Source organism: Cricetulus griseus (genome assembly GCF_003668045.3).
Source record: "Cricetulus griseus strain 17A/GY chromosome 1 unlocalized genomic scaffold, alternate assembly CriGri-PICRH-1.0 chr1_0, whole genome shotgun sequence".
Lineage (NCBI taxonomy): Eukaryota > Metazoa > Chordata > Mammalia > Rodentia > Cricetidae > Cricetulus > Cricetulus griseus.
Window position 1 is genome coordinate 262,807,471 of NW_023276806.1, and position 26,864 is coordinate 262,834,334.

General features: G+C 48.3%; 3 protein-coding genes and 1 long non-coding RNA gene across 7 annotated transcripts in view; 3 read left to right on the forward strand and 1 right to left on the reverse strand.

The window, feature by feature from the left end:
* LOC100768553 (glutathione S-transferase theta-1) overlaps window positions 1-9,926 on the forward strand; it is a 36,705-nt gene extending 26,779 nt beyond the window's left edge. For all 3 annotated transcript variants that reach the window (XM_027394226.2, XM_035451026.1, XM_035451028.1), the window contains 2 exons: window positions 8,587-8,763; window positions 9,732-9,926. In XM_027394226.2, the coding sequence (XP_027250027.1) occupies window positions 8,587-8,763; window positions 9,732-9,926 (372 nt within the window). The remainder of the gene's footprint in view (window positions 1-8,586; window positions 8,764-9,731) is intronic.
* Window positions 9,927-12,247: 2,321 nt separating this feature from the next.
* On the forward strand, window positions 12,248-17,959 carry LOC100765453 (glutathione S-transferase theta-3). The gene is made up of 5 exons (XM_027394223.2): window positions 12,248-12,359; window positions 14,437-14,524; window positions 15,450-15,600; window positions 16,229-16,405; window positions 17,762-17,959. The coding sequence occupies exons 1-5, from the start codon at window positions 12,248-12,250 to the stop codon at window positions 17,957-17,959; spliced, it is 726 nt and encodes a 241-aa protein (XP_027250024.1).
* Window positions 17,960-19,287: 1,328 nt separating this feature from the next.
* Window positions 19,288-21,883, forward strand: LOC100765163 (D-dopachrome decarboxylase). Its single transcript, XM_027394222.2, has 3 exons — window positions 19,288-19,487; window positions 19,807-19,982; window positions 21,610-21,883. Exons 1-3 carry the CDS (start codon window positions 19,380-19,382, stop codon window positions 21,680-21,682), a joined length of 357 nt encoding a protein of 118 aa, XP_027250023.1. The 5' UTR covers window positions 19,288-19,379; the 3' UTR covers window positions 21,683-21,883.
* Window positions 21,884-23,824: 1,941 nt separating this feature from the next.
* Window positions 23,825-26,755, reverse strand: LOC103161053. Of its 2 annotated transcripts, none has more exons than XR_004771809.1 (2): window positions 26,188-26,755; window positions 23,825-24,828 (listed from the first exon to the last, which is right to left on the reverse strand). It is a non-coding gene; the product is annotated as an uncharacterized LOC103161053 (long non-coding RNA). The 2 variants fall into 2 exon arrangements; XR_004771808.1 differs by having other exon boundaries at window positions 25,624-26,755.
* Between the last annotated feature and the right edge of the window lie 109 nt (window positions 26,756-26,864).

A 26,864-nucleotide genomic window follows, 5' to 3' on the forward strand; every position in this document is an offset into this window, starting at 1 on the left:
TTTGTCCTTTCAAATCAAGGCCCCTGAGAAAGACTTGGATCCATCAGTCCAGCTCTCAACAATTGAGATTTGAGATTGTTTAAAATTAGATACTACGGAGGCTAGAGGAAATCATTTTGCCAGTAATAGTGTGAGTGTACTGTCCTTTCAGACCTGGTGATCAAGACTTCGTCATGGCCCAGTTGGAGGTACATTCCAAAGATGATTTTAGCTGAGTCCATCTGCGGTGCATGCCTCTTGAAAGGAGAGGGTGGACATAGCTTGGGCTACATACTATGATCCTCTCTAAAAAAGAGAGATGTGGGAGGAGAATCATAGGAAAATTACTAAAGATGCAGATAATTGGGCATTAGGAGCTGAAAATAAGTTATTTTCTGTTGATAAAAAGGGGCCCTGGTTTGGAGCTGGGTGTGGTGATGCACACCGGACCAAGCTCTTGGGAGGAAGAGGCAGAGGCAAACACAGAAGGTACTGGAATTTAAGGGCCACACTCAGCTAGATACATAGCCTGGGCTACACGAGGCTGTCTCAAAATACAAAACAAAGCCAAACCTCTGGTTTGGGTCAAATACAATATGTCCCACAAGACCACCATGAAATTCCAGCTAAGCTATTATGTATGATTTGATTCATTAAGCTATAGGGGAAAATCAATTGTATGGAGCAATACTAGTGGGGAAATATCAATAAGGCTACTAAAATTTCTTATCTAGCCGGTTCCATGTATCCAAAGTTCAATCCTGGAGCTTATGTGATCAACCTGGCCATTGTTTTTTCCACCTATGCACAAAGTAATGGATTTCGTTATGACCTTTTCATACCTGCTTGTTTTCACTCACCCCATCCTCCGCTTCTCCCCCTTGCCTTCCTTCTCTACTCTTGCTGATCCCCTACCTCCTCTTTTTAAACTTCCATTTTATTTATCTATCGTGTGTCTATATGTTTGCACATATGTACGTGTGTGTAGGCGCACACGTTCGTGGGAGGGTGGTGTGGGCCATGGTGCACGTGTGGAGGCCAGAGGACAGCTTTTGGGAGTTGGCTTTCTCCTACCAGATAGGTCTTGGGGACCGAACTCAGGTCATCAAGCTTGGCAGCAAGTTCCTTTAGCTACCAAGACATCTCACCAGCCCTTAGTCCTCCTCTCCCCCTTTTCTTTGTGCTTTCATGTCACGTATATCCCATCACTCTGTTTCTCCTTACTCCCATGTACTTAAGATTCCCTCTCCTCTCACGACCCTCTTTCTACTGTCATGAACAACATGAGTGGGTGTGCATGCATACACACATACACACATACACATGCACACACACAATATTTGTGTTTCTGAGTTTGACTTATTTTGTTTAAAATAACGATTTTTCAGTTGCATCCATTTTCTAGCTAATGTTATGATTTCATTTTTTTCCTAATAGCTGATAAAATCCCCAGAGTGGTATAGCTGGGTCCTGTGATAGTTTTATTTTTAGTTTTCTAAGGTTCCTCCATACCAACTTCCTTATCAGCTGTAGGTGGCTCCATTCCCACTGGCAGCTATGAGAAGTCTTTCTCTACATCCTCACCAGCATTTATGGCCATTTTTGTTGTTGTTGTTGTTGTTGTTGGTTTTTTCGAGACAGGGTTTCTCTATGGCTTTGGAGGCTGTCCTGGAACTAGCTCTTGTAGACCAGGCTGGTCTTGAACTCACAGAGATCCGCCAGCCTCTGCTTCCCGAGTGCTGGGATTAAAGGTGTGCGCCACCAACGCCCAGATGCATTTATGGCCATTTAGCTTTCATTAGTTTTAATGTATTTACTGCAGTGTATGTGTGTGTGTGTGTGTGTGTGTGTGTGTGTGTGTGTGTGTGTGTGTGTTACATGTGTGTAGAGCAGGACGTGGGCATTGGGTGTCTTCCCTTAGTGACTCTGCCTACTTTCTGAGACGAGGTCTCTCACTGAACCTGGGGCTCACCCATCTCTTTGATGTGGGTGCTGAGGATCTGAAGTCAGGTTCTCAAGCTCATGTGTCAGTCCCTTTACCCATTGAGCAGTTTCCCCAGACCCTGTCTTTTTTCTCTTGATGATAGCCATTCTGACTGAGGTGAAATGGAATATCAAAGCAGCTTTATATTTCCCTGATGGTTAAGGCCATTGAACAGTTTGGGGTTTTTCCTTTTCTTTTTTTTTTTTAATTGAGAATTTTATACATGCATGCAATGTGTTTTGATCAAATCCATCCCCATTTCCTCCCCTGTCCATCCCCAACACTTTCCCCTACCAAATTCATGTGAAAGACCCCCGAAGAGGTACTTTTGTAGAGGGAGACTCACACACCCAGGAATCAGCGAGGCCACGAACTGGATGCAAAAAACAAGAGGCTTTATTGGAGACGCGGGTACCCGGGGCGACTTAGCCTTTGTGTGGCTAAGCGCGCCGAGCCAAGGGAAAGGGGTCCTTATATAGGGAAAAAGGCGCAAGCTAGGAGCAGGGATTCTATTTGATGGTTCAAATGAGGCACAGAGCCATTCCAGATCAGCATATTCTCAAGGTCTGGTGTCTGGTACAACAGACTTGATTCCTCCCTCCGCGCCCAGGTGGCTGACCTTGGGGGCGGAGACCTTGGGACGGAGTGTTTCTCAACGGGGGGGGGGCGTGGGGGCGAGGGGTGCCCTTTCCCTGCTCGGCCCCAGCCCCGGCGCGGTGCCAGGGCAGCCCCGCCTGGGTGAACCGGCTTGGGAGGGAAAACGGCAGCCGGGGGAAGTGGAGGCCGGCGGGGGCAGGGACAGCAGGATAAAGGGGAAGCAGGGCGGCTCTGCGGCAGCTCGCCCGCGCTGCACTCTCCAGCCCCTGGCGGTATCCTGGCTCTGCCCTGCTCCAGAGAGAACACCCAGCATCAGCATAGGCGGGGGGAGACAGAGAGGCAGCGGGCCTTTCATTCCCCCATTTCTCTTGTGACTGAATGGAATCTTTCATTCAGAGGTCTCTGGTTAAGTCTTTCTATAAGCTTGGCCATGCTGTCTCTAACTATTCCTGTATGGTCTGTATAAAAGCAGCATTCTTCCTTGAGGGCAGCACATAGCCCCCCTTCCTGTAAAAATAATAAATCTAATCCTCGTCTGTTCTGCAGGACTACCTCAGAGAGTGATGTTAAGGATTTCTCGAGTGCACTGACTGACTCTTTTAGGACCTGGATATCTGTGTACATGGCTTGCTGTAGAAGTTTAAAATGATTAATTCCCTGTAAGGCAATGGTTCCGGTCCCTATGCCGGCTGCTATGCCCCCCACTGTTATCCCTCCTAATAATAGGGCCACGGTAAAGGATATTGGCTCCCTCTTATATCGGGTTGATTTCCCTAGTACGCTGTAAACATATTCAGGTTGGTGGTATGTGACTTTGGGCCAAAGTTCTATCAATATACAAAAGTCAATGGTGGTGTTGAGAACAGTGGTAGAGACACAGGGAGTCAACCCAGTACTGCAAGCCCAATAAGTTCCATAAGGGGCAACAAGGTATCGGCTGTCCTGAGATAATGGCTCTGTTTGGTTACATAACTCTTGATATGAGGGATGAACCCTGCCTATGCATAGCCCCTTTCCTGAGACCTCAGACAATGTGAGCTTGTGCTGCATGGCAGTTTCACAACTGGTAGGCGCTGAGGTCTGGTGACGCCGGACCCAGACAGTGTCCCCGATCTGGTAGGAATAGGGAATGGTAGGATGGTCCCTCTGGTCTTTATAAGTTTTTTTAAAAGGTGTGAGCCCATATGGCCTAGGGGTATGCTAGGGGGAGTAGGAGGACCCAGTCTCTAGTGTCCCCATCAGGGAGTGATAGGTACTGGCATCCCCACGCAAGGGAGTTCCCTTTGACTTAGCATCTCAACCAGGGAGAATGGACGGCGAAATTCTTTTCCAAACTGCTTCCTGCTGACTTTGGGACGAAGTTAGGGACCCCAGAAGGTTGAAATGCTAGTCAAAAGCAAAAAGGAATTTAGGCAACGGGGAATCCATCAGGGGCTTCTGGTTAGCAGACACTGTTGCAGAGATAGGGGGTGTCCATATCAGCAGACTAGTTCACATCCATAGCAAGTCTAGGGTTCGCAGTCTACTTAGAACAGTCTGAAGTCAGCAACTGGTACTCAGATGTCTGTCAGAAGCAGAAACCTGTTTAAGACATATTTAAACTAGGAACAGAGGTTAAAACTTATTTATAGAAGCCCACAGTGCAGAAAAAGCAGATATCTGGATATCTGTTCAAACAGCAAGAACATATTTATAACTTTGAGTCCTAGCAAAAACTACAGATTTGGGCTATAAGCATGTACATTTTTCTTCTGTCCAGAGAGCTAGGTATGGATTGGACAGGGGTGCCTTTGGCCTGATGAAAAGCCCTTTAAGTTTGTACTTAGATGACAACCAAAATAAACTTAAAAACCTTGAGCTTGTGCCTGAACAGTAGATAGTCATTATTTTATCAGCTAACATACTGACTAGTCTATAGTGGATCTGACTGTCTGATGCTGTCAAGCTGACAACCAGTAATATTTCAGAGATCTGAGAAGGGTATATTTTATCCGAATCTACTAAAAAGGACAGAAGCCAGTCAGAAGCAAGTCCATATACAGTTAGCCAAACCCAAGTTTCTCCATTACCGTTGGAGGCAGCTGTCTCAAAGAACAGCAATCTTCGCCAGGCCTATATTGTGAGAGGTTTTATTTTCTCTCTGTGGAAGAGGGACATGGAAAAGACTGACCTTGTTTTGTCTAGGCAAAGGGGTACAATCAATTTTCCAGCGTCCAGCAGCTTTGTCCACAGTCTCGGCCAGGTTCTGGCAGGCGGCAGGTTTCATATCTGAGCATCTGCTCATTGGTCCAGGTGCAGGAACTGAGGTGCCTGTAATCTTCGGGTCATTGTCAGGATCTGGCAGTCTGTCTGACATTATAAACTTTAAAGATAACAATTTAAATGCCATATTCTGAAGATCTCTGAAGCATTAGAGGTCTGTTTGTCTGTTTTAATTACTTGCCTTAAGCACACATTAAGTATACAGGTGGCTAGGTAAGGTCTTATTTCTGTAAATAATTTTTAGTCTGACTGTAACTGGTTTTAACTTAGTAAGATGTTTGAAACAGCACAGCTACCTTATATTCCTTAAACAGTAGCTTAACTTCTTTCTTAGGCAGGGTTTTTCTGTGACTTTGGAGCCTGTCCTGGAATTCGATCTGCCGGACCAGGCAGGCCTTGAACCCATAAAGATCTATCTGCCTCTTATTCCCGAGTGGTGGGATTAAAGGCATGTGTCACCAATGTTCTAAACTTAAGGTGTGTGCTACCAACATCCTGAGCTTAAAGGTGTGTGTTATCAACATCCTAAACTTATTTCTAAAATATAAACTGTAATATCTTATAATAGATCAGCATCTTTCATAAAACAAAAACTTTACATTGTCAGGCTTTGCTCAAAAATAATTTTAAATTGAAGCTCTTTAAGTATAAATATTAATAAAAACAAACATTAAAAAAAACTGGTTTTAAAAAGAAATTTAAATTCCCTTAAGGTCTTTCTGTAATATATAGAAGCATTAACATTGTAAATCTCAATTGAAAAACTTGTTTCTAAGATGGTACCTCTAATTTCCATGCGGTCATCTTTAGTCAAGATGGCGGTTTAAGTATTCCTTTTTTAATTTTAGCAAAATGGCGACCAGTCAAGTCATATGAACATTTTAAAACAAGTATATATAAAACAGAATTAGCTTAATATGGTTAAAATTTTAGACATGAGAAACCATAGCACAGTTTACATTTTTCTCTGACTTATAATAACCTTTTTTCTGACTTTTAACAACTTTCCTCTGACCTTTTACAACTTGCTTTGACCCTCCATAACTTTCTGTAACAATCTTCTCTGCTATGACTTGCTTGCTTTAATTTTCTATAACCTTTTAGTTCATTTCTCTGACTCTCTTAGACATTCTTAGACAAGTTTCCTTTTTCCTTTCCCTCTTTATTATTTAAGTCTCCTATATTTTTTTTTCATTTCTCAGTTAACATCAAAATTTTATCAAAGTCTTTTTTACAGTTCTTAATAACTTTAAGGCCGTTTAGATGTCCGGAACAGGCCAGATAAGTTTATACGCTCGAGCTGAGGAACAAAGAGTAATTCATTTGCGTTTATGCACATCAATTATAAAACAAAGGCCAAACAACACAGAACACAGAACAGGTTTTCGCAGCGCAGTTTCAACAGAGAGTCAAAAGGAAGAATTGAGAGGGCGGGGGTCGAAGAAGGGGGCCCTCCTTCTTCGTCCCCAGTAAAGATTGCAAATCCCTCAAGCCGAGGGCCTTCTCCAAAGAGACTGGGAAGATGTCCAGTCATAGATCTAAGTTCAAAGTACAAATCCCTCACGCTGAGGGCTTCCCAAGTTCAAAATACAAATCCCTCACCCCGAGGGCTTCAAACGCTACCAGGACGTCTCCTGGAGCTGCGGTCCGGAGTCCGAACTCGTCAGTTCCTCTCGGCACCGCCAAATACAAATGTACACAGCTGTATACTACAAACGCAAGCGCAATTCACAAGACAGACTCAGACCAGACAAGACAAAACAGCGGATCCGCACAACACTTACCTCCCAGATGTGGGTCGGTGGTCCCTGGGCGGGTCTCGATCCCGGACGAGCCCCCAAATGAAAGACCCCCGAAGAGGTACTTTTGTAGAGGGAGACTCACACACCCAGGAATCAGCGAGGCCACGAACTGGATGCAAAAAACAAGAGGCTTTATTGGAGACGCGGGTACCCGGGGCGACTTAGCCTTTGTGTGGCTAAGCGCGCCGAGCCAAGGGAAAGGGGTCCTTATATAGGGAAAAAGGCGCAAGCTAGGAGCAGGGATTCTATTTGATGGTTCAAATGAGGCACAGAGCCATTCCAGATCAGCATATTCTCAAGGTCTGGTGTCTGGTACAACAGACTTGATTCCTCCCTCCGCGCCCAGGTGGCTGACCTTGGGGGCGGAGACCTTGGGACGGAGTGTTTCTCAACGGGGGGGGGCGTGGGGGCGAGGGGTGCCCTTTCCCTGCTCGGCCCCAGCCCCGGCGCGGTGCCAGGGCAGCCCCGCCTGGGTGAACCGGCTTGGGAGGGAAAACGGCAGCCGGGGGAAGTGGAGGCCGGCGGGGGCAGGGACGGCAGGATAAAGGGGAAGCAGGGCGGCTCTGCGGCAGCTCGCCCGCGCTGCACTCTCCAGCCCCTGGCGGTATCCTGGCTCTGCCCTGCTCCAGAGAGAACACCCAGAATCAGCATAGGCCGGGGGGAGACAGAGAGGCAGCGGGCCTTTCACATGTGCTTTTTTTGTTTGTTTATTTGTTTTTGTTAAGCGCACCGAGTGCTCTTAGTGCTTCCTGTATGTGCATGGATGCAGGACCATCTCCTGGCTCCATTTTTCAAGTGTATTGGCCATTTGTAGTTCTCCTTTGGAGGACTGTATATTCAGTTCACTTGCCCATTTATGAGTGGACTTTCTTTTGGTGTTTCATTGTTGCAGTTTGTTATATTATTTTTAGAATCTAGATGTTAATCCTCTGCCTGATGTATAGACAGCAATGATTTTCTTCCATTCTGCCCAACTACTCTGGCGATAGTTTTCTTTGCTTCATAGAAACTTATACTTCCCTGGAATTCGCCATGTTTTAGGATTATCCGTATGCTACTGGAGTCCTCAGAAAGTCCTCGTCTGTGCCTATATCTTGAAGTGTTTTACTTATGATTTTTTCTTCTCTTCTGCCAGGTTCGATATCTGAGGTCTTATATCAATGTCTTTGATCCATGTTGAATTTATGTTGGTACAGAGTAAACGACATGGATCTCATCTCATCCTTTTACAAATGGATATCCGCTTCTCTCAGCACTGTCTGTTGAGGTGTCTTTTTCTTTTGTCTGTGTTTTTAGCCATTTCATTAAGAATTAGGAGGCTGTAGCCATGCAGGTTTGTTTCTGGGTCCCCTATTTTGTTCCACTGGCATGCCTGACTGCTTTTGTGCAAGTACTATTTTGTTGCGGTAGCTCTGTAGGTTAGTTTGAGGCCAGGCCCTGTGATGCCTACGGTATTGCTCATCTGCTTAAGATTGCTTTAGTTAGGGGCTTTGTGCTTTCCATATGAACTTTTGTTTACCTCATCCCTTAGTTGTATGAAGAGGCTGTCTGAGTGGCTGACCTACTTTACTCATGTTGAAGTATGTGACATTTGCAAGGCAATGTAACCACTTTATTCTCAACAATGACCATTGTTCCTAACCTTGTTCCTTTCCTCAAAAATAATTAGTTCTATTTATTTTTCAGATCTCCATTTCAGTCATTCATAAAAATAAACAAAAAAAAAAAACAAACCAATAAATAAATCATTCTCTGTGAGGCCCAGCTATCCAGAGATGCTGAAAGCAGGACTACTCATTTGTAAACAAAAATGTTACTTGGGTAACATTTCCCTGCAGGTCTGGGCCGGCCACAAAGGAAGAGGCATAGAATCAAAAGGCAGCTCCCAAGTTGGGAGTCATGGCTTCCTACCCCCAAGGCTCAGCTGTCTTCAGTTCCTTTTTTTGCCTACTTACCCACCAGGTGATGTTCCCTGTTTTCCTGGGAGAGCAAGTACCTTCTGAGACGCTGGCAGCCACACTGGCGGAATTGGATGTGAACCTCCAGGTGCTCGAGGACAAGTTTCTCCAGGACAAGGCCTTCCTTATTGGGTCCCACATCTCCCTGGCTGACTTGGTTGCCATCACAGAATTGATGCATGTAAGTGATCTAAACACAGTGGGCCTATAAGAGACAGGGAGGCCTGGCTAGTGACGGAAACCCTGCTTTTGCTAACCCCCACTAGTTGTAGATCTGTTCATATGCAGAGACGCCTTCCAGATTGAGAATGTTTGCCCTTGGCTGTTCTAGTTTGCTTCTCTGCTGCGGTTTTGCTAACCCCCACTAGTTGTAGATCTGTTCATATGCAGAGACGCCTTCCAGATTGAGAATGTTTGCCCTTGGCTGTTCTAGTTTGCTTCTCTGCTGCTGCGTAAAACACTAACCGAAAAACAACTTGGGGAGGAAAGGGTTTATTCGCTTTACAGGCTAAATTGCATCGAGGAGGGAAGCCAAGGCAGGTACTCAAGGCAGAAGCTTGAAGAGAATTCATGGAGGAACGTTGCTTACTGGCTTGTGCCCCCGGTTTGCTCAACTATCTTTCTTACACAGCTCAAGGCCACCACCCAGGGAAGGCACCATGCACTGTGCACTGAGCCCTCCTACATCAATTAACAATGACAAAAACACCACCCACACACCCCCACAGGCCAATCTGATGGAGACAATTCCTCAATGGGAATGCTCTCTTCCTAGGTATATCTGGGTTTGTGCCAAATGAGAAAAAACTAACTAGCGCAATGTACTCTTTGTCTACCTGACACACAAACATCACTGCTAAACTATCATCTTCCAATTCTTTGTCCTCAAGATCTCATTACTACAAAGAATTACAATGCACAGTACAATTTTAAATGTCTTACAGTCTCTTTAAAAATCAAGTCTCATGCCTTTAATCCCAGCACTAGGGAGGCAGAGGCAGGCAGATCTCTGTGAGTTTGAGGCCAGCCTGGTCTACAGGGCAAGTTCCAGGACAGGCAGTGCTATGCAGAGAAAGCCTGTCTCAGAAAACAAAACAAAACAAAACAAAAAAAAAACAACACCCCCATTCTGTTCCCTTCTTGATATAGCCCGTTGGTGGTGGCTGCCCAGTCTTTGAAGGGCGCCCCAAGCTGGCTGCGTGGTACCATCGAGTGGAGGCAGCAGTGGGCAAGGATCTCTTCCGGGAGGCCCATGAGGTCATCCTGAAGGCTAAGGACTCTCCACCTGCCAACCTCATCATGAAGCAGAAGCTGATGCCTAGAGTGCTGGCCATGATCCAGTGAATTCAGGAGCCTCATCCCTGTACTTCTCATGGCAGTTCACAAAGTACCTTCCTCTCACTAGTGATGCATCCTAGCCTCACAGCATAATAGCTCTTAGACCACGCTCCATCTTCACCCTTTTTCCATGGCAGCCACACATGACGGCAACCATAATCACTACCTTTCACTTTTGAGTTTGGATAATAAATCTAAGCTCCTTTTGAGCCTTAGTTTCTCTGTGTTGTTTATTTGACCTTCCTCTATTCTGGCTCGATTATCTTTCCAAAAGACAACTCCATTTCCCTGACTTTGAGGATCATCTCCCCCCCTCTTCCCCCCCCCCCCGCGCCACCATGGTTGCCAAGAATGGCATCACAGATAGGCATGGTAACTCATGCCTGTGAACTCAGCACTCAGAAGGATGAAGCAAGAGGATCACCAAGAGTTCAAGGCTAGCCTGGGCTACACATTGAGATCCATTCCAGCCTGGGATACAGATACAGCGTGAGACTGTATCTCAACAACAGAACAGAACAACAACAAAAACAAACGGAGCAAGCTAAACCACAAATGCCTTCCAGAGTTCTGGTTCTTGGCGAATGGGATCAGCAGATGTCTTAGCTGCAGGCGTGGAAATCCATCATTTGGCCAGGTCCACTCTTGGATATGGCCCCTACGTAAGGCCACCAACCCTACCTGACCTACAGAATTGGTCTGTTATGCCAAGTCCACAAGACCCCCAGAGAGACCTCCGCTTGGAGCCAACTCACCAATGCAAGCACAAGGTTTCTTTATTGAGTTCCAGCCTAGGCAGGGAGACTGACCCAGCCGCTGTGAGAGAAGGTACCAAGCCTCACAAGCAAAGGATTTATAAAGACAAAAAAACCACAGGATAGGGTGTGGGGTACGGGTTTAAAGCTGATTGGCTGGGGTGTCTCGAGGAACTTGGGGAGTTTCTATAGATTTACCTCGGGCACCATAAGTGCTCTCTGGTGCCACACCTGCCCATAAATTTCTTTTTTTTGCAACTCTGTTAATTGGCTAACCTGGGGTCAGGGCCGTTTGGAGTTATCTGTCCTTCCTGAGGGCCTGCTTTTTTTCTGAAGCCAGCTGCACAGGTCATGGGGCGAGGTTCCCATATCCTGTTTCTGGCCCTCTTTTCTGAAATGACCCTGGTTTGGTCTCTCAGGTCAAGGAATACCCACAGCAGCTGTCCTGGTCAAAGGTCATGCTCAAACTCTTGGGTACAAACTGTAAGCAGGAATGAGGGACTCAGATTACATTCTGGAATCATATTCTATCTGTTGGGGGTTGGGGAGTGGATTAGAAGGCAGCCAGGTAGAGAGAGTGAGAGACTGGATGTTGCTTTAGTTGGGGGGTAGGGGTGGGTAGACAAAGGCAACTTGTGGAGAACTGTTAAAGCCCTAAAGGGAAGAGATGGCAGTATGGAGAAGGGGCTCTCCCTCTCAGCCTAGAGAGCTCAGCTTCCATTATGACAAGAAGACAATTTCCTGGGGCGGGGGGGGGGGGGTCTTCCTTAACGGTGAACATTTGACAAAGCTACTATCAACTTTCCCAATGACCAATAGGGAAAACGTGCCAAGACGTTTCTGAATTTGTCAATTGGGAAACTGGAGGTTTCTCTTGGGAAATGATGATGCCATACAGGCCTTAGGTGCGTGCCCCTGAGTGCCACTGAAGGCTTTTTGCACTGGGTGGAGAAGTGTTATCCAATCCCAGGCACGGCCCATCTGCAATCCTCCCTCCCCCATTAAATAAGAATGGGCAGGGCCGGATTATTTCCTCACACACTTGGACAAACATCATCCCCATCCCGAGTCCTGGGCCCGGGGAGCTGGGTGGGGAAGCAGTTGCACTTCCTTTGTCCTTTTCTGTGTCAAGGATCTCGGAAGCCGCTCATCTCTCAGCCCTCTCCCTGAGTGGAGGGGGAGAAAGTGAAGTGCGGGCCGACAACACAGCTCTTTTGCCCCTAAATTAACCGATGGAAACGCCCTTCACGTCCCTTTCCCTTTAGTGTGCTCCGCTCCTCCTTTGACCTCAGCACGGAGGCGAAGGGAGGAGTTTGACCCAGGTACACAGCTCAGGTTGAACTGTACAGAACTAACTGGCAGCCCGCCTCTGATTGGCCCAAAGTTCTCATGAGCATCCAATGGGAGGAAAGGCTGTGATCGGGCTCTGGTGTAGGATAAGACGCCCGAAGGGCCGGGACCCAGCCGTTCCTGCTCGCCGTTGCCCCAGGTCTCAACTCCGCCGTCCCCAGAGGCAGTTCCCCCGCGGTCAGTCTCCGAGGTCTGCCAGCCGCCACTCCCACAGCCTCCGCTATGGGTCTGGAGCTCTACCTGGACCTGATGTCCCAGCCCTGCCGGGCCGTCTACATCTTCGCCAAGAAGAACGACATCCCCTTCCAGCTGCGTACCATAGAGTTGCTCAAAGGTGGGCCCGGTTGGAGGGCTGGGTAGTCTGCAGCCTTGTGTACGCTGCACCGCCCGCCGCTGACTGCAGCCGGTGAACCGTCAGGCCAGGTGTGCAAACAAGACAGGAAACGCCAGCTACTCCCGTGAGGAAGCGGTTGTTGTCAGTTTTCAGCTGTGATTTTTTTTCCTAAAAAAAGCTTTATTTGTTTATGTATGCATATATGTACGTATGAATGCAATGTTTGTACTGGCACCCCAGGCCTGAAGAGGGCTTTAAATCCTTTGGACCTGGAGTTACAGGTGATTGCGAGCCACCCGACTTGGGTGCTGGGATCTGAACTCAGGTCCTCTGAAAGAGCAGCAAGTACTCTTAACCACTTAGCCTGCATCTCTCTAGCCCCCTCCGCTGTGAATTTTTAAAGAGCCTTTACCTGGTGAATAACATCCTTCCAAATACCAGATGCTAAGGCGCACTAGAAGCTCTGGGGAGACAGTGGGGAGGGGGAAAGGAGGGAGAGGGGACGACGGAGATAGGACCTGAAAACCCCACTTCCACTTCCTGCATTGGAGAAAAAAAGTTCAACTAACTTGTTTTTCAAGTGGGGGAATCCCCATCTTGCATTTCTTCGTTTTGGAGCCAGAAAAGAGTTGTTTTTCTTGGCTATTGGATCATCCACTTAGGAATCTTGGATGTCTTCTACCCACCAGAGTCAGGTTCCCTCCAGTGACCAGGCTTGCTTGCCATTCTCTCTCTCTCTCTCTCTCTCTCTCTCTCTCCTCTCTCTTCTCTCTCTCTCTCTATCTCTCTCTCTCGTGTGTGTGTGTGTGTGTGTGTGGTGTGGTATGTGGGGTGTGTGTGTGTGTGTGTGTGTGTGTGTGTGTGTGTGTGTGTGTGTGTGTGTGTTACTGGAGACCAAACCAGGTTATCTATTGTACATGCCACCTCTGAGCTACACTCCCAACCCTCTTTCTACTTGTCACTTTGAGACAGAGTTGCAGAGTTGTCTGGGCTTTGCAGTCACTCTTACCCCAATCAAACACTGAGTTCCCCACATAGCTGGAATTACAGGCTTGACTAGCAGGCTTCACACCTCATCTCCCCTGCTAGAAGTTTGCTTTATAAGAGTTTCCAGTCAGCTAAAGGGGCTCTGTGAAAGGACAGTGGGAGAGGCCGGCACTCTCACTGGAGCTGGAATGTTACTCTGGTTAGCCTGAAAAGAAAACAAAAGACATAAACCAGCCTCTGAAGCAGAACTCAGTGGAGGCAAGGCTACAACTGGACACAGTCACAGGGGGACAGGCAGAGAACCTGGAACATCCTGTTCAGCTGAGTGCCCCCACTGGCGGTCTTTGGTTCTTTCACCTTGGACCACAGGACAGGAGCCGCACATAGGCAGCTTGTGGACGGAGCAAGGACAAAGGGATGGGGTCCATTCAGTCGTTCAGTGGAAGGAGAGAGAGGTCCACAGATGGATCGAGACCCTGGCTTCACCAAATGCCCCGACTCCATTCACATTGACTGGGCAACCTCGCTTGTATTATCAGATCTGCCTTAGGCATGGTGGTCAGGAGAGAGGCAGTGAGTTTGGTCTGGGAACCCCAAGTGAGGAGTGAGCTCTGAGGGCTTGGCATGGAAAAGGAAGAATTGAGCTGCTAGAGGCTGGATGACTGAATGGGGCTCTTGTTCCTGGCAAGATAGTGTTGAGAATTGAGAATAGGGAGGGGTGGAGCTCTGGGGTGAGCACAGGTCACCTAGTCTGGTCAGAAGAACCTATCGAGTTCTGCCTGGGATAGGAAGATGGACCAGAGCCCAGGAATGAGACTGGGTGTCTGCCTACGGATGACTCTAGGTCATAACCGCACAGAATCACCCGGTTCCCAGACTCAAGTGGACACCCAGGTTTTGCAGAGGTAAATGGACTTGTGATAGGCAAATGGATTTGTGATAGGATCAAGATCTGTGATCCACTGGTCAGCATGGTGGCTTCCTCTTCCCTGTGGTGGCTTGTGGAAAACTGGTGCCTGAAGGTAGGGAAGGCTGCAGGCAGACCTTAAAGAGCTGGGGTCTTCTTCCCTGACCTCTCTGGTCTCTGCAGGTCAGCATTACACTGATGACTTTGCCCAGGTGAACCCCTTGAGGAAGGTGCCAGCTTTGAAGGATGGGGACTTCATCTTGGCAGAGAGGTAATGGGTTCCTGGCTTGCAACCAAACTGTGTGAGGCAGGCCACCTGTCTGGGCCCACTGCCAAGCACTGGGACTGTGGCTTCTGTGTCAGCCCCCGGGGTAAATGGTTGGATGAAACTCAAACAGGTACCTGGGGCTGAGATACGGCTTTTGAAGACATGGTGTACCTGCCTCCCTCTGCAATTTATGGATGAGGAAACTGAGACTGGGGTATGGGGGAGGGCAGGCTGCTTCCCAAGCCCTTCCCAGCTAGCCCAGCCCTCGGGAGGAAGGACAGTGCCAAAGATAGAGCACCAGGCCCTGCAAATACCACGACTGCCACATACCATGGGGGGACGGGGACGGGGGGGGAAGGGGACAGGGTGGGGGGAAAGCTGCTTCCCTTGAAGCCAGCGATCACCCATTGAACTTAGTTGCCATCCGCTGAGCACCCAGCAGCACCAGATCGCTGTCTATCCTCGGAGCTTGAGCAGAACATAATCTGGGCCCACGGGGAACTCATACTTTGTAGTGAGGAGTGACAATAACGTGACAGGTGGGGAGAGCAGTGGAGAAGAGATAGGGAGTGGGGGTGCGATTTCAAGTGAGAGTTTAAAAGGATAGAGGTGATAAGCAAGCAGGAGCTTCGGGTACTGATGTGCTGGGTGTGTGGGAAGTGTGTTCTTGCTGGAAGGATAAAGGTGAAGGCCATGACATTAGACCGTGCAGCGGTACAGGCTGAAGGGCTGAGGTCAGCACTGCTGGAGTGAAGGAGGCAAGCAGAACAGTGAGGGGGAGGTAGTGAAGACTAGGGAAAGGCTTTGAAAGGGTCCCCAGGCTGGATAAGAAGGCATGTGGAAATTCAGGTACCAAACACTCCCACCCTAGGTCAAGGTGACTTAAGAATGACCAGGGCATGTTCTCCTCCTCTCTGCATCCCTCCAGTGTGGCCATCTTGCTGTATTTGAGTAGAAAGTACAAGGCCCCTGACCACTGGTACCCTCAGGACCTTCAGGCTCGAGCTCGTGTCGATGAGTACCTGTCTTGGCAGCACACAGCCCTCCGGAGTTGTTGCACCAGGGCCATGTGGCAGAAGGTGAGCCATAGGGACCAAGGGCAGTGTCACCTGTCACGATCCTTCAGAGATGGTGCTTCCGGTTAAAAACAAAAGTTCTTGGACCAGAGATATGCCTCAGTGGGTGTAAAGGCAGTTGTTGCCAAGCCTGACAACCAGAGTTCAGTTCCTGGGATCCTCCATATAGCAGAAGGAGAGAACCAAGTCCTGCAAGTTGCCTCCTGACCTCCACAGGCGTGCTGTGGTGAGGGAGGCATGCACGTGAGAGCATGTGTGCACTCACTCAAAATAAATAAATTTTAGATAAAACGTTGTGTTTAAACTTTTAGACTTGGGGATCGTAGAATTCCAGCATGGAGTGGCAGACTTACATGTTGGTGGCCCCCCTGAGTACTGGCTTTAGCCCTCAACAGTGCATCAACCACCACGTCTCCCCACTTGAAGTAAAAGGGGGATCCAGAATGGGGACAGGATGGCAGTTGCTACACTGGAGAGGGCTTTGTGTTGAGGTCTTGGTCCTGAGAGTCAGGGATGGTTTTGTGCAGGGAAAGGGCAAGGAAGGGTCCCAGGAACTGAGATGGGTGGATAAGAGTGGGCCAAAAGACGAGTGCCGGACAGAGCCAACTCTTTCTTTTTGCTGGCCCACCAGATGATGTTCCCTAAGTACCTGGGCCAGCCGGTAGCCCCTGAGACGTTGGCAGCCACTTTGGCTGAACTGGACAGGTGCCTGCAGATGCTGGAGGACAAGTTCCTGCAGAACCAGGCCTTCCTCACGGGATCCCATATCTCCGTGGCTGACTTGGTGGCCGTCACGGAGCTGATGCATGTGAGTGCTGTGACCTGATGGGTGATGGAGAGTCCTGGGAGGGGGAGCCCTGGCTCATGCCGACTCTTCTGCCTGTAGGGCCTTGGATAAGTCACTTCTCCTGCTGAACCGTAGTCGTCTTCATCTATAAAGTGAATTTAAATTTTTTTTTGTTTGTTTGTTTTTTTTTTTTTTGTTTTTGTTTTTCGAGACAGGGTTTCTCTGTGTAGCTTTGGAGCCTATCCTGGCATTCGCTCTGGAGACCAGGCTGGCCTCGAACTCACAGAGATCCGCCTGCCTCTGCCTCCAGAGTGCTGGGATTAAAGGCGTGCACCACCAACGCCCGGATGAATTTTAAAATGCTTTATTAGATTATATTTAATCACACGTAACAACGGTGTTAGGAATAAATCGTCACAGGTTAGGCATACAGTGGAACGGGTTGAGACCGCATGTGGCAGGTCCCCGGTCCCGCAGTGGGTGATGGACGGTGGGTGGATGGGGAAACAGGGACCTGTTGACGTGACTCATATTGAAAGTTTTATTGAGGGGGAGGTAAGAAAATAAGGGAAGGAAAGAGAGAAAGGGTACAGAGACACAGAGACAGAAGAGAAAGGGGAACGGGAAAAGAGAGGAGAGTCAGGGTACAAACACCTGCCGTGGGCAGGCGCGTGAGAGGTGGGGCCAAGTTTGCCTGGATTACAACAAATGGGTTTCGTTTTGACACTTTCATACATGCACATAATGTATTTTAATCATAGTCACCCCTTTGCCATCTCTTGCCCCCCTCCTGCTGATCTGTCACTAGCTTCCATTCTACTATCACATTGGTGTGTGTGTGTGTGTGTGTGTGTGTGTGTGTGTGTGTGTGTGTTTGAGTGAGTTTCATCAAGGTTGCTTATAGGAGGGTGGGTGAGGATTTGTTCACAAAAGCATGGGTACCTTACCAGTGGCCACTGAAGAAAACGTCACCCTTTCCCAACAGCCATTACCCTCAGAGAGGGGTGAGACCCTAAGTGTCCTTCGATGCTCCATGACAGGATGCTAATGGACCCAATCATATGTGGATGCTATGCCATTCCATTCCCGGAAGTCAGTGTTCCACGACTCCTGTTCCTTTTCTTTGGGCTCTTACATCCTTTCCACTTCTTCAGCCTTGGGAGAGGGTGACAGAAGATGCCCGATTTATGGCCGACCTTTTGACTGATTCTTAGCATCATCAAGCAAATCCTTTAAGTTCTTTCTGTGGAGGCACTGAGAGGCACCTCACACATGATGGAGGAGGGGCGACGATGCAGTGGGGGAATACGGAAACAGGTTGTGCTGCCTTGTAGATGGCAGAACTTAGCCTCTCTACTTGACTTCTTCTCCCTACAGCCTGTCAGTGCTGGCTGCAAAATCTTCGAGAGCCGACCCAAACTGGCTGCGTGGCGTCAGCGTGTGGAAGCTGTGGTGGGGGAGAAACTCTTCCAGGAGGCCCATGCAGTTGTCCTGAAGGCCAAGGATATGCCTCCCTTGATGGACCCTACCTTGAAGGAGAAACTGAAGCTTTCCCTTCAGTGTCTGTTGCATTGAGGGAGCAGCCCGAGCCTGTGGCGCCATCAAGGGAAACGCTGGGCTGTGCAAGTGACGAGCGGGGGCAGAATGTGTCTTTGGCTGTCACCAGGACATGAAGTCTCTGGTCTACAATTTCCTTTATGCATCACCAGTGCTCCTTCTGTGTCCCCACATCAGATCTTACCTGACCTCTAGAGAGAGCTACAGGAAAACACTTGGAAACTACCAGGCCGTGTTCCCAGTCTCTAAGGTGGCTGCATTCTTCTCAGGCCCCTGCCCTGCTCTCACACTGACCCCCCCCCCCCGCACCACACTTGTGTTCTTTGCCTAGTGCCCTTCCTCTATTTTTGACATTTGTCACCCTGTGACCCCTCTGGGTTCCTCATTCCTAGTGCAGGGTTGAGCACATGTCACAGATAGGGAGTGACTAGTGAAAGGCCTTTGTCCTCTGGGTCTCTCTCCTCCATCTGGGGTGATGTTGCCTGCCATAGACAGGGTACAGGGCTGGTTCACGAAGTCCCTTGCAGGGGTGAAGTTTCTGGCAATGCCCTGACTTTCCAAATTCTGCCAAGCAGTGTTGCTTGCTCCAAGTCTTCTAACCCTGACTGGTATCTTCTGTGTGTCTCCTGCTCCAAATTGTCAAGCTTCTTAATCTTGTGCCATAGGACCTCTGGTATGCCCATTTCCTAATAAATTGCTCACAGAACAACAAGAGTGATGATAGTGTTTCTTAGCCCATTTTGTTTCCTTTAGTGTGCCCTGGCCGTCCTGGAACACTCTCTAGACTAGGCTGGCCTGGAACTCAGAGATCCACCTGCCTATGCCTCCCTCCTAGGTGCTGGGATTAAAGGAGTAAACCACCCCGGCCCGGCCAGGTTGCCTTGTTAAATGACTCTGCTACCCTCTGGTGGACAATGATTCATTATTCACAAAGGAGGCTACAAAATCAGTTATCTTAGGTGGAGATGCCGTTGCCCTAGGGTCTTGCCCAGGCATACCTCATTCACAGGTGATGCCTGGCTTCAAGATTGTTGAAAAGAAGTGCAGTTCCCATATTGAATTTGAAATAATCACAATCACTCAAGAAACTTTAAGCCAGCCTGGCGGTGTGAAGTCTCCCTACAGAAATGTATGCGTTAGGAGGGTTTAGCTGGGACACTAAGAGGAAAACAGAGCCCCCTGCTGCCTGGGAGGGCCAAAGACCATGAAGCTAGGACTTGGGTAATTTGGAGCCAGCACACGTGACAGCAGAAGAGGCGGGGCCCTGGTAGCCAGTCCAGTAGCGCCGATGCTGCCTGACCAATGAGAAGCTTAGCTGTAACGTCACGCCCCACACCACGCCCCGTGCCCCTTTTCTGGAACCTCTGCGGGCTCCGGCAGCTCTCGGTGCAGTAGCAGCTTTGCGATCCTTCTCGCCCCCTCAAGAAAAAAAAAAAAAATGCCATTCGTTGAGTTGGAAACGAACTTGCCAGCAAGCCGCGTGCCCGCTGGGCTAGAGAAACGGCTGTGTGCGGCCACCGCCTCCATCCTGGACAAGCCCGAAGACGTGAGCTAGGGCCGGGGAGTCCCGGGTGCGCGCAAGTTGTGGGCTAGGGGTCAGACTTCCCAATGACCTTTACTCTTATCCCCAGAGACCCCACCCTCCTGCTAACCTCTGACCTAACGCGTCCCATCCTCCTCCCCAGGTCTCTTCCTGGCGGCCCCTCCCAGGCATGACCCTGACGTGACTGGCTTCCAGGGTTCCTGCCCAAGTGCCCCAAACCCTCATCTCTCAGACCCCCGCGTTAAGACTTTGGTGCGCCGGTTCCAGGACGCCAGCCCGGCCTGCCTGAGCTTGCGGAATTTAACTTTTATGTTCCCCGCAGCGCGTGAGCGTTACGTTACGACCTGGCATGACCATATTGATGAACGGATCCACAGAGCCCTGTGTCCAGCTTATGATCTCTTCCATCGGTGTTGTGGGCACCGCAGAGCAGAACCGCAACCACAGCTCCCGCTTCTTCGAGTTCCTCACCAAGGAGCTGGCCCTGGACCAGGACCGGTAAGTAGGACTAGTGAGGGAATTTACTTGAGACTGCTAGAGCAGTGACCCTGACCCCGGGCCTGCTGAATGAGGTTGGGGGTGGGAAAGAATACATTATCTTCTGGTTCCAGAAAGCACCCCAGGACCTAGTGCAAGGAGATGCATCTGCTCCTTAGGCACTGGAACGGTGGGTCTGTGATCAGAATGATTGCAAGATTTTGATTCCTTCGAAGATCTGCAGCCATCCCTGTAAGCCCCGAGTAAGGATGGCTCGGGAAACCCCAGTGTTTCCGAGAATGTGCTTAGGTACCCTCAGAACCACTGAGATGATGGCCTCCGTTCTGTCTCTGAACCAGCGTGTCTGGTTTTCAGGGAGAACTTTTCCAGAGGTTATGTCCTCAGGCAAAGACCTTTGGACTAGATAAGGCTCCAGGAGAGCCACCGGGTAGCTAGCTACAAGACCATTGGCCCAGATAGCTAAACTTAATCTGAGGGCTACCACGTCTAAGAGATCCCACCATACATCTTATTTGTAGCCTTCTCTTCCATAAAAGCAGTGGATCAGGCTGAATGACTCCTCCACCTTCAGTGGAGACGACACAGTACTTTTTAACAGTAGCGCTCTCATTCTCGACATGTGCCGGGGTCTCTACACCATTATCCCGTTTGATCCTTACAAGGGCTTTCCAGGGTCTTCGTGTGCAGATTTGGTATCTTCATGAGGTAGATAACTGCCTTAGATGAACTTTACTGATGGGAACCTGAGGGTGTCAGCCATGTGCACAGCCCCCCCCATTCCCCTCACACCCCCGCCAGACTATCACTTTTTTTTTATTCCTTCTCCTTCGCCTTCTTCCTTCTTCCTTCTGATTTATTTATTTATTATGTGTACAGTGTTCGGCCTGCATGTCTGCCTGCAGGTCAGAAGAGGGCACCAAATCTCATTACAAATGGTCGTGAGTCACCATGTGGTTGCTGGGAACTGAACTCAGGACCTTTGGAAAAGCAGGCAGTGCTCTTAACTACTGAGCCATCTCTCCAGCCCACTTTTTTTTTTTTTTAATCTCTGTGGTTGATGGATCGTTTATTCCATAGATTTGAATCAGGGTTGCCCTTCGACTGGCTTTGAGCTGGACTTTGGTTAAAAACTAAATGGTCAGTGCCCTGGGCATGTCCATAGGAGCTTAGAGTTAGTAGGACTGTCCCTCTCAGCCCATATACACCTGGCATATGCAACTGTGCACAAAATACACTGACGTATACTTACCATTGTGTTATGTCTGTCCTGGGCCTATGTACAGCCACCATCTTGCACCTGACCGTCTCAGTGCAAGGATCATTAACTGGGATGGGCAGATTGGTAAAATACTCTATGGGCTGATATGGACTGGCCTGAGATCTTACCTTGGCATGTCTCCAGGGACTTTGGCAGAGTTTGCCAAGGAATTGACTTTTTTTTTTTTTGGTTTTTCGAGACAAGGTTTCTCTGTGTAGCTTTGGAGCCTATCCTGGCACTTGCTCTGGAGACCAGGCTGGCCTCGAACTCACAGAGATCTGCCTGCCTCTGCCTCTGCCTCCCGAGTGCTGGGATTAAAGGCGTGTGCCACCAACTTCCGGCTGACATCTCTTTTTCTGCTTCCTAAAGGATAATCATCCGCTTCATCCCCTTGGAGCCCTGGCAGATTGGAAAGAAAGGAACTGTCATGACGTTTCTGTGATTGAAACCAAGAATCCAGGGCATTTGCTGAGCCTACCCAGGGCCCTTCTAGAGAGGCCTCCTGGCAGAGTTGTGGTCCGGTAGATACCACTGCCAAATACCTCTTTTGCATATATGTCTGTGGCTTCACTGCACACTTTTTTCTTCCCCAGCCTCATGAGTAAATATGAAATCAAATAAACAAAGAGGATATAACCCCAAACATGACTTCTTTGCTTCTGTAATCCCCTCTTTGTCGTTCTGGACACTCTAGAGGGTGTGATTTGTTCATGAGGGCAAAGGATGGGGTGTTTCTGTTCATGGGGCTGCTGTTTTGTGTTTGCTGAAATCTGGGGTTCAGGCTTTGGCCTCAAAGGGCTGCTCTCCACATCCATGTGCAGACCATTGGGGACATGAGAGCAACTGGTCTGACCTGATGTAAAGAGAACCCTTACCTTGGCCTGGGCTATCCCTGTTGACTGATGAACTGGGTCTGGAGAATAAGGCTGGCTGCATTTCAGGGACCATCCCTAGGGCTTCACTGTGTACCTTGATTCTTGTTGATATTGTGCACTTTGCAGAAGCCATGCCAAGTGTGGGAAATGTCGTATCTGCTAGCATGCCAAAGTATGGAGTTGTGATTCCTTCCACTAGAAATGGAACAGCCTCTGTTCCCACTCTCTATCTACATGGCTTTGTGTTTTATACTCTATAGGTGGGATGAGGAGCCCAAAGGAAGTCTCCTCCACCTTTTCCTTTCCATATGTTCTGTGCAGAGCCTACAGCTTATAACCCATAGATACCCCTGCATAGTTAGATGGCTGGTCATCCTCATCTTTAGATACCAGTGGAACATCACATTAAGCTTTTTGTTTTGTAAGCTAATAATCTTAGTTTCCAGTGGTATTTTCCTAGGTCTCCTGTTTGTGAGTGACAATGCTGGGACCTCTTATTAAAAGCTCAACCCTGGAGACCCTTCTATCTCCCTTGTATTTTATTTCCCAGAGTTGGGTGAGGAAGCTACTGATGTGTAGTGCAAGATGAGAGCAGCTGGCTGAGTGATGCTGAACATGGTGCAGCTTATAGGGTTTGCAGAAGCATTGACCATAGATGTGGGAGATAATGGGAGACAAAGTCAGCCTCCAGGTTTGTCGCTGATGGTGACAGTATCCTTTACTGAGACCATACAATACCTCTGGAACAGAGTCCAATTCACAGAGCATATTCTAACAACTATGTGAACGAGATGTTATATTCAGGTGGCACTGACCAGATGTGAGGTGTGAGCCTCTTTAAGAGGAATGAGAGATTCTAGAAACTCCCAGAGGATAGGTAGCAGTGCCCTTATGTCACCTAAAAGGATGATCTTACCCCAGGAGAGTGAGGGGGTCGGTGGCCTTGCAGCTATCTCTGTCTACCCTGGGGAGATGGTGGGAATGGACCCAAGTTATTCTTGTTCTTGGAAGCCTTCCCTGAACTCCTGCCTCCTGCAATTCATGAGGTTTTGTTTCTTTTGTGACATGCTGAGATCAGATGATGGAATGGTCCTGTGCATTGATGTGTGATCCTTGGCAAGTCACCTAACCTTTCAGTCCTCCCTTGCCCTATGAGAGTGAAAATGCTTCCCCAAATGGCTGGAGAATGATCAGGGTACCCTTTCTTCCCACTGCATTTCCCCAGTGTTGACATCATGCCATATCTAAGCCACAGGAACAAGGCAGGCCCCTGACTACTAATACTCCCAGCCCTATATTCCTAAGTCCTTCCGATGTCTGCAGAGTTGCTGTACCAGGTCTGCATGGCACAGGGTGAGCCATGGTGATGGTGGGCACAGGTACATCTACTAGGGAATGTTGCTTTCTGTTAAAAAGAAAAAAAAAAAATTCAGGTCCTAAAAAGCCAGAAACTGTCAAGTCTAACCACCTTGTGTCACAGCCAAAACCAAGGTGCAGAGCCCTGGCAGAGAGCCTCCCAGTGTGCCTTGACCCCTGGTCTCCCAGAAGTTAGTTTGACCCTTATTTTTTACATACTCAGGACTACCTGGAAATACTTTCAAGGGAGTGAAAAAAAAAAATAGAAATCACAGTTGTCTATAGACATTAATCCCCAAACAGTTACTAGGTGGAAAAAAGTCACAATAATAGGCAAAGACATTTCAATAATGTCAGGAAGTGGAAATATTTACAGAGAAAAGACGGCCAATGCAGAGTGCTTCTTGTTTCTTGGAAGAGTATTGTCCCTTTGTTTGGCTGCTTCAAGTCCTCATTGACCAGTCTTCAGAGAAATGGCTTAAGGCTTTGGATAAAATGGCCACAAGAACCTAGTTCCACCCATTCCTTGGCAAAGGAATCTGACCACCAAAGCTGGCAGGGAGAGCTTTCTTTGTACTGATTCAGGGATCGGTGCTCATTTCCCACAGTGTGTGCAAAGTTGTCTGATATTTGAGATGGAGGTAACTTGTTTAAAACCCTGTGGCATTGCTATTATGGTGCAATTGGGGTAATGCTCCTTCAGGGGTATGTTGTATGAACCTTTATCTAAATCAGGACTTAGGAACTGTGACCTGTTCTCAAAGGCACTTGAAAGATGGAGGAGAGCCAACCTAGATGCAGCAAGGGGAAGGGTTCTCAATGCCTCCGGAAGTGTCGTAGAATCATGGACAGCAGGCCCTCCTGAAGCCAGCCAGTGCACCTGTGGGTGTCTGCTCAGGTGGAGACCGAGCCTCGGCATGTTGGCAGCTAAACCAACATGTCTGACTCTGCGAGACAGAGTCAGAGGGTGTCTGACTCTTCGAGAATCAGATGGTTAACTTTCTTCCTTCTTTTGTGTATGGGTGTCTTACTCCATGTAAGTTTGTGTACCATTTGCTTGCCTGGTACCTTCAGAGGCCAGGAGGTGTTGGATTCCCTGGGACAGGACTTAGAGAAGGCTCTGAGCTGTTGTGTGAGTGCTGGGAATTGAACCCTCGTCTTCTGGAAGAACAGCCAATGCTGGTAACCGCTGAGCCATCTCTCTGTTAACCTTTTTATAACTGGGACAAAGGATTGAGAGCGTCTGTGAGCTGGATGCTTTTCCCAATGACGCCTCCTAGCAGAGTCAGTGAGTATCAGTTTCAGGGACCTCTCCAGGCAGAAGTGTTGGTGACCTCACAGTGGTTGCTCCCCATTCCTATGTCAAACAAAGAGAACTCATGTAAACATGATGATTTTTAAACTCATCACTTCCTTCCTTGACATTCTAAGCTGTCATGGACAGTGGATTTGGCTTATGAAAATTGGACTTATTTAATAATGGAAGCGGTATGTTTCCTGTTCTCATGGCTTTGACTCAACTTGGAGGCCACTTCCAAGCTAGTGCAGTTAGTCTTGTCTGGAACTTTCCGAACACCCTGGTATCTTAAGGCTCCTGTACTCTGGTTTGGATGACCTGGGGCATTCAGTCTTCATGGAGTGCTGTGATGGACAGGGAATAGGACTGGCTAGACTTTCAGGACCTTTTGTGATCCCTCTAAGAACATGAACTTCTTCCTTTCCTTCTACTGAGAATTCCCAGTTATGTGCCTTGCAAAATCACATCCCAACATGTCTATCATGGGAATGCAGTACCTGTTACTGAAAACTGAAGGAATACCATTTAAAAAATTTATTTATGCTTCTTTCATAAATTACATCCCCACCACAGTTTCCCCTCCTGCCTCTCCTCCCAGCTCCCCACCCCCACCTTCCTTCTCCTCTGATCCACTTCTCTGTTTCCCTTCAGAAAAGGGCAGGCCTCCCAGGGATATGAACCAAGCATGGCATATCAAGTTGCAATAACACTAGGTACCTCCCCTCATATTAAGGCAGGATGAGGCAACCCAGTAAGAGGAAAAGGGTCCCCAAAGCAGGCAAGAGTCAGACAGCCCCTGCTCCCACTGTTAGGAGTCCCACAAGAAAACCAAGCTACACAAACCACAACACATACACAGGCTCTTTGATTGTCACTTGATGCTGTAGGATTGGCATTCATGCCCCGTTTACATGCCCTATCTTGCCTTTGTTTAGAAGACCAGTGGGAAGGGCTTATAGGATGTCTCCATCTCTGTTGTTTTTCCAGATGTTGCATGGCAATTGACAAGCACGAACTTTGAACTCAGTGCTGTTTTCCTGAACAGACATTAAATGATCTGTATTATTAGTGTGTGCCAATAAAACATCAAATTGAGAATCTTGTTCTGTGGAGTAAACATAGTTGCCAAATAGTCTTCCTGTCCCTGCTGCTTTAATTTGAGCACTACTGAAGCCTTTCCCAAAATGTAGACGTGGAGTTCCTCCTGTTTCACTGTCCAGTTGTTTTTGCACTCAGTTCTTCTGGCCAAGGTACCCTGATTGCTAAAGTAGCTCAAGAGATGTTTGCAGGTTGAATGCTAATATTTACAGACCTGATGTGACTTTTCCTGGGGAGATATTAAAAGATGTCTCTTCGCCCTGAACTAATGACAGAGCAAAGAAAGTTCCTTACAATGAATGTGGGTGGGAGTTTACTTACAGAACGTGAGCGACTCAAACGCAGATGCAACACTGAAAAGCCTACCCAGTGTGGGTGACCACTCAAAAAGCTGCATATCCAGAGCTCGGTGAACAACGTGCAGGCAACTTGACTGACATGAAAGTCTCCTCTTCCTGGCCATTGTTACACCCTCATCTAACTTTTGGAAGGTGTCTCAGTTTGCTTTTCTATTGCTGTGATTAAAAAAAATAACAAAAAACAAAATGGAGATTAAAGAGTTTATTTCACCTTATACGTTACAGTTGTAGTCCATCAAGGAATATGTGGTGGGATCAACCAGTAACCCCAGTAGCCCGGAGACCGAAGAAAGAGGGCTGCCACAAGTTCGAGGGTAGCTCAGACTGTGGTGTGAGACACTATCTTAAGTAAAAGAACAAAACTGGGGGCTAGAGAGATGGTTCAGCGGTTAAGAGCACAGACTACTTACTCTTCCCGAGGTCCCGGGTTTAATTCCCAGCACCCACATGGCAGCTCACAACTGTCTGTAACTCCAGTTCCAGGGGGATCTGACACCTTCATGCCAGTGCACATAAATTAAATGAAAAATAATCTGTTGAGGGCTGGCGAGATGGCTCAGAGGTTAAGAGCACTGGCCGCTCTTCCAGAGGTCCTGAGTTCAATTCCCAGCAACCACGCGGTGGCTCACAACCATCTAT

What these genes read in the sequence shown, in the direction of transcription:
- LOC100765453 (XM_027394223.2), top strand. Translation starts at nt 12,248, where the DNA reads ATGGGTCTGGAGCTCTACCTGGACCTGATGTCCCAGCCCTGCCGGGCC. An exon ending in TACCATAGAGTTGCTCAAAG is followed by an intron (nt 12,360 to 14,436) that starts GTGGGCCCGGTT and finishes TGGTCTCTGCAG; the next exon opens with GTCAGCATTACACTGATGAC. An exon ending in GACTTCATCTTGGCAGAGAG is followed by an intron (nt 14,525 to 15,449) that starts GTAATGGGTTCC and finishes GCATCCCTCCAG; the next exon opens with TGTGGCCATCTTGCTGTATT.
- LOC100765163 (XM_027394222.2), top strand. Translation starts at nt 19,380, where the DNA reads ATGCCATTCGTTGAGTTGGAAACGAACTTGCCAGCAAGCCGCGTGCCC. An exon ending in TCCTGGACAAGCCCGAAGAC is followed by an intron (nt 19,488 to 19,806) that starts GTGAGCTAGGGC and finishes TGTTCCCCGCAG; the next exon opens with CGCGTGAGCGTTACGTTACG. An exon ending in CTGGCCCTGGACCAGGACCG is followed by an intron (nt 19,983 to 21,609) that starts GTAAGTAGGACT and finishes TGCTTCCTAAAG; the next exon opens with GATAATCATCCGCTTCATCC.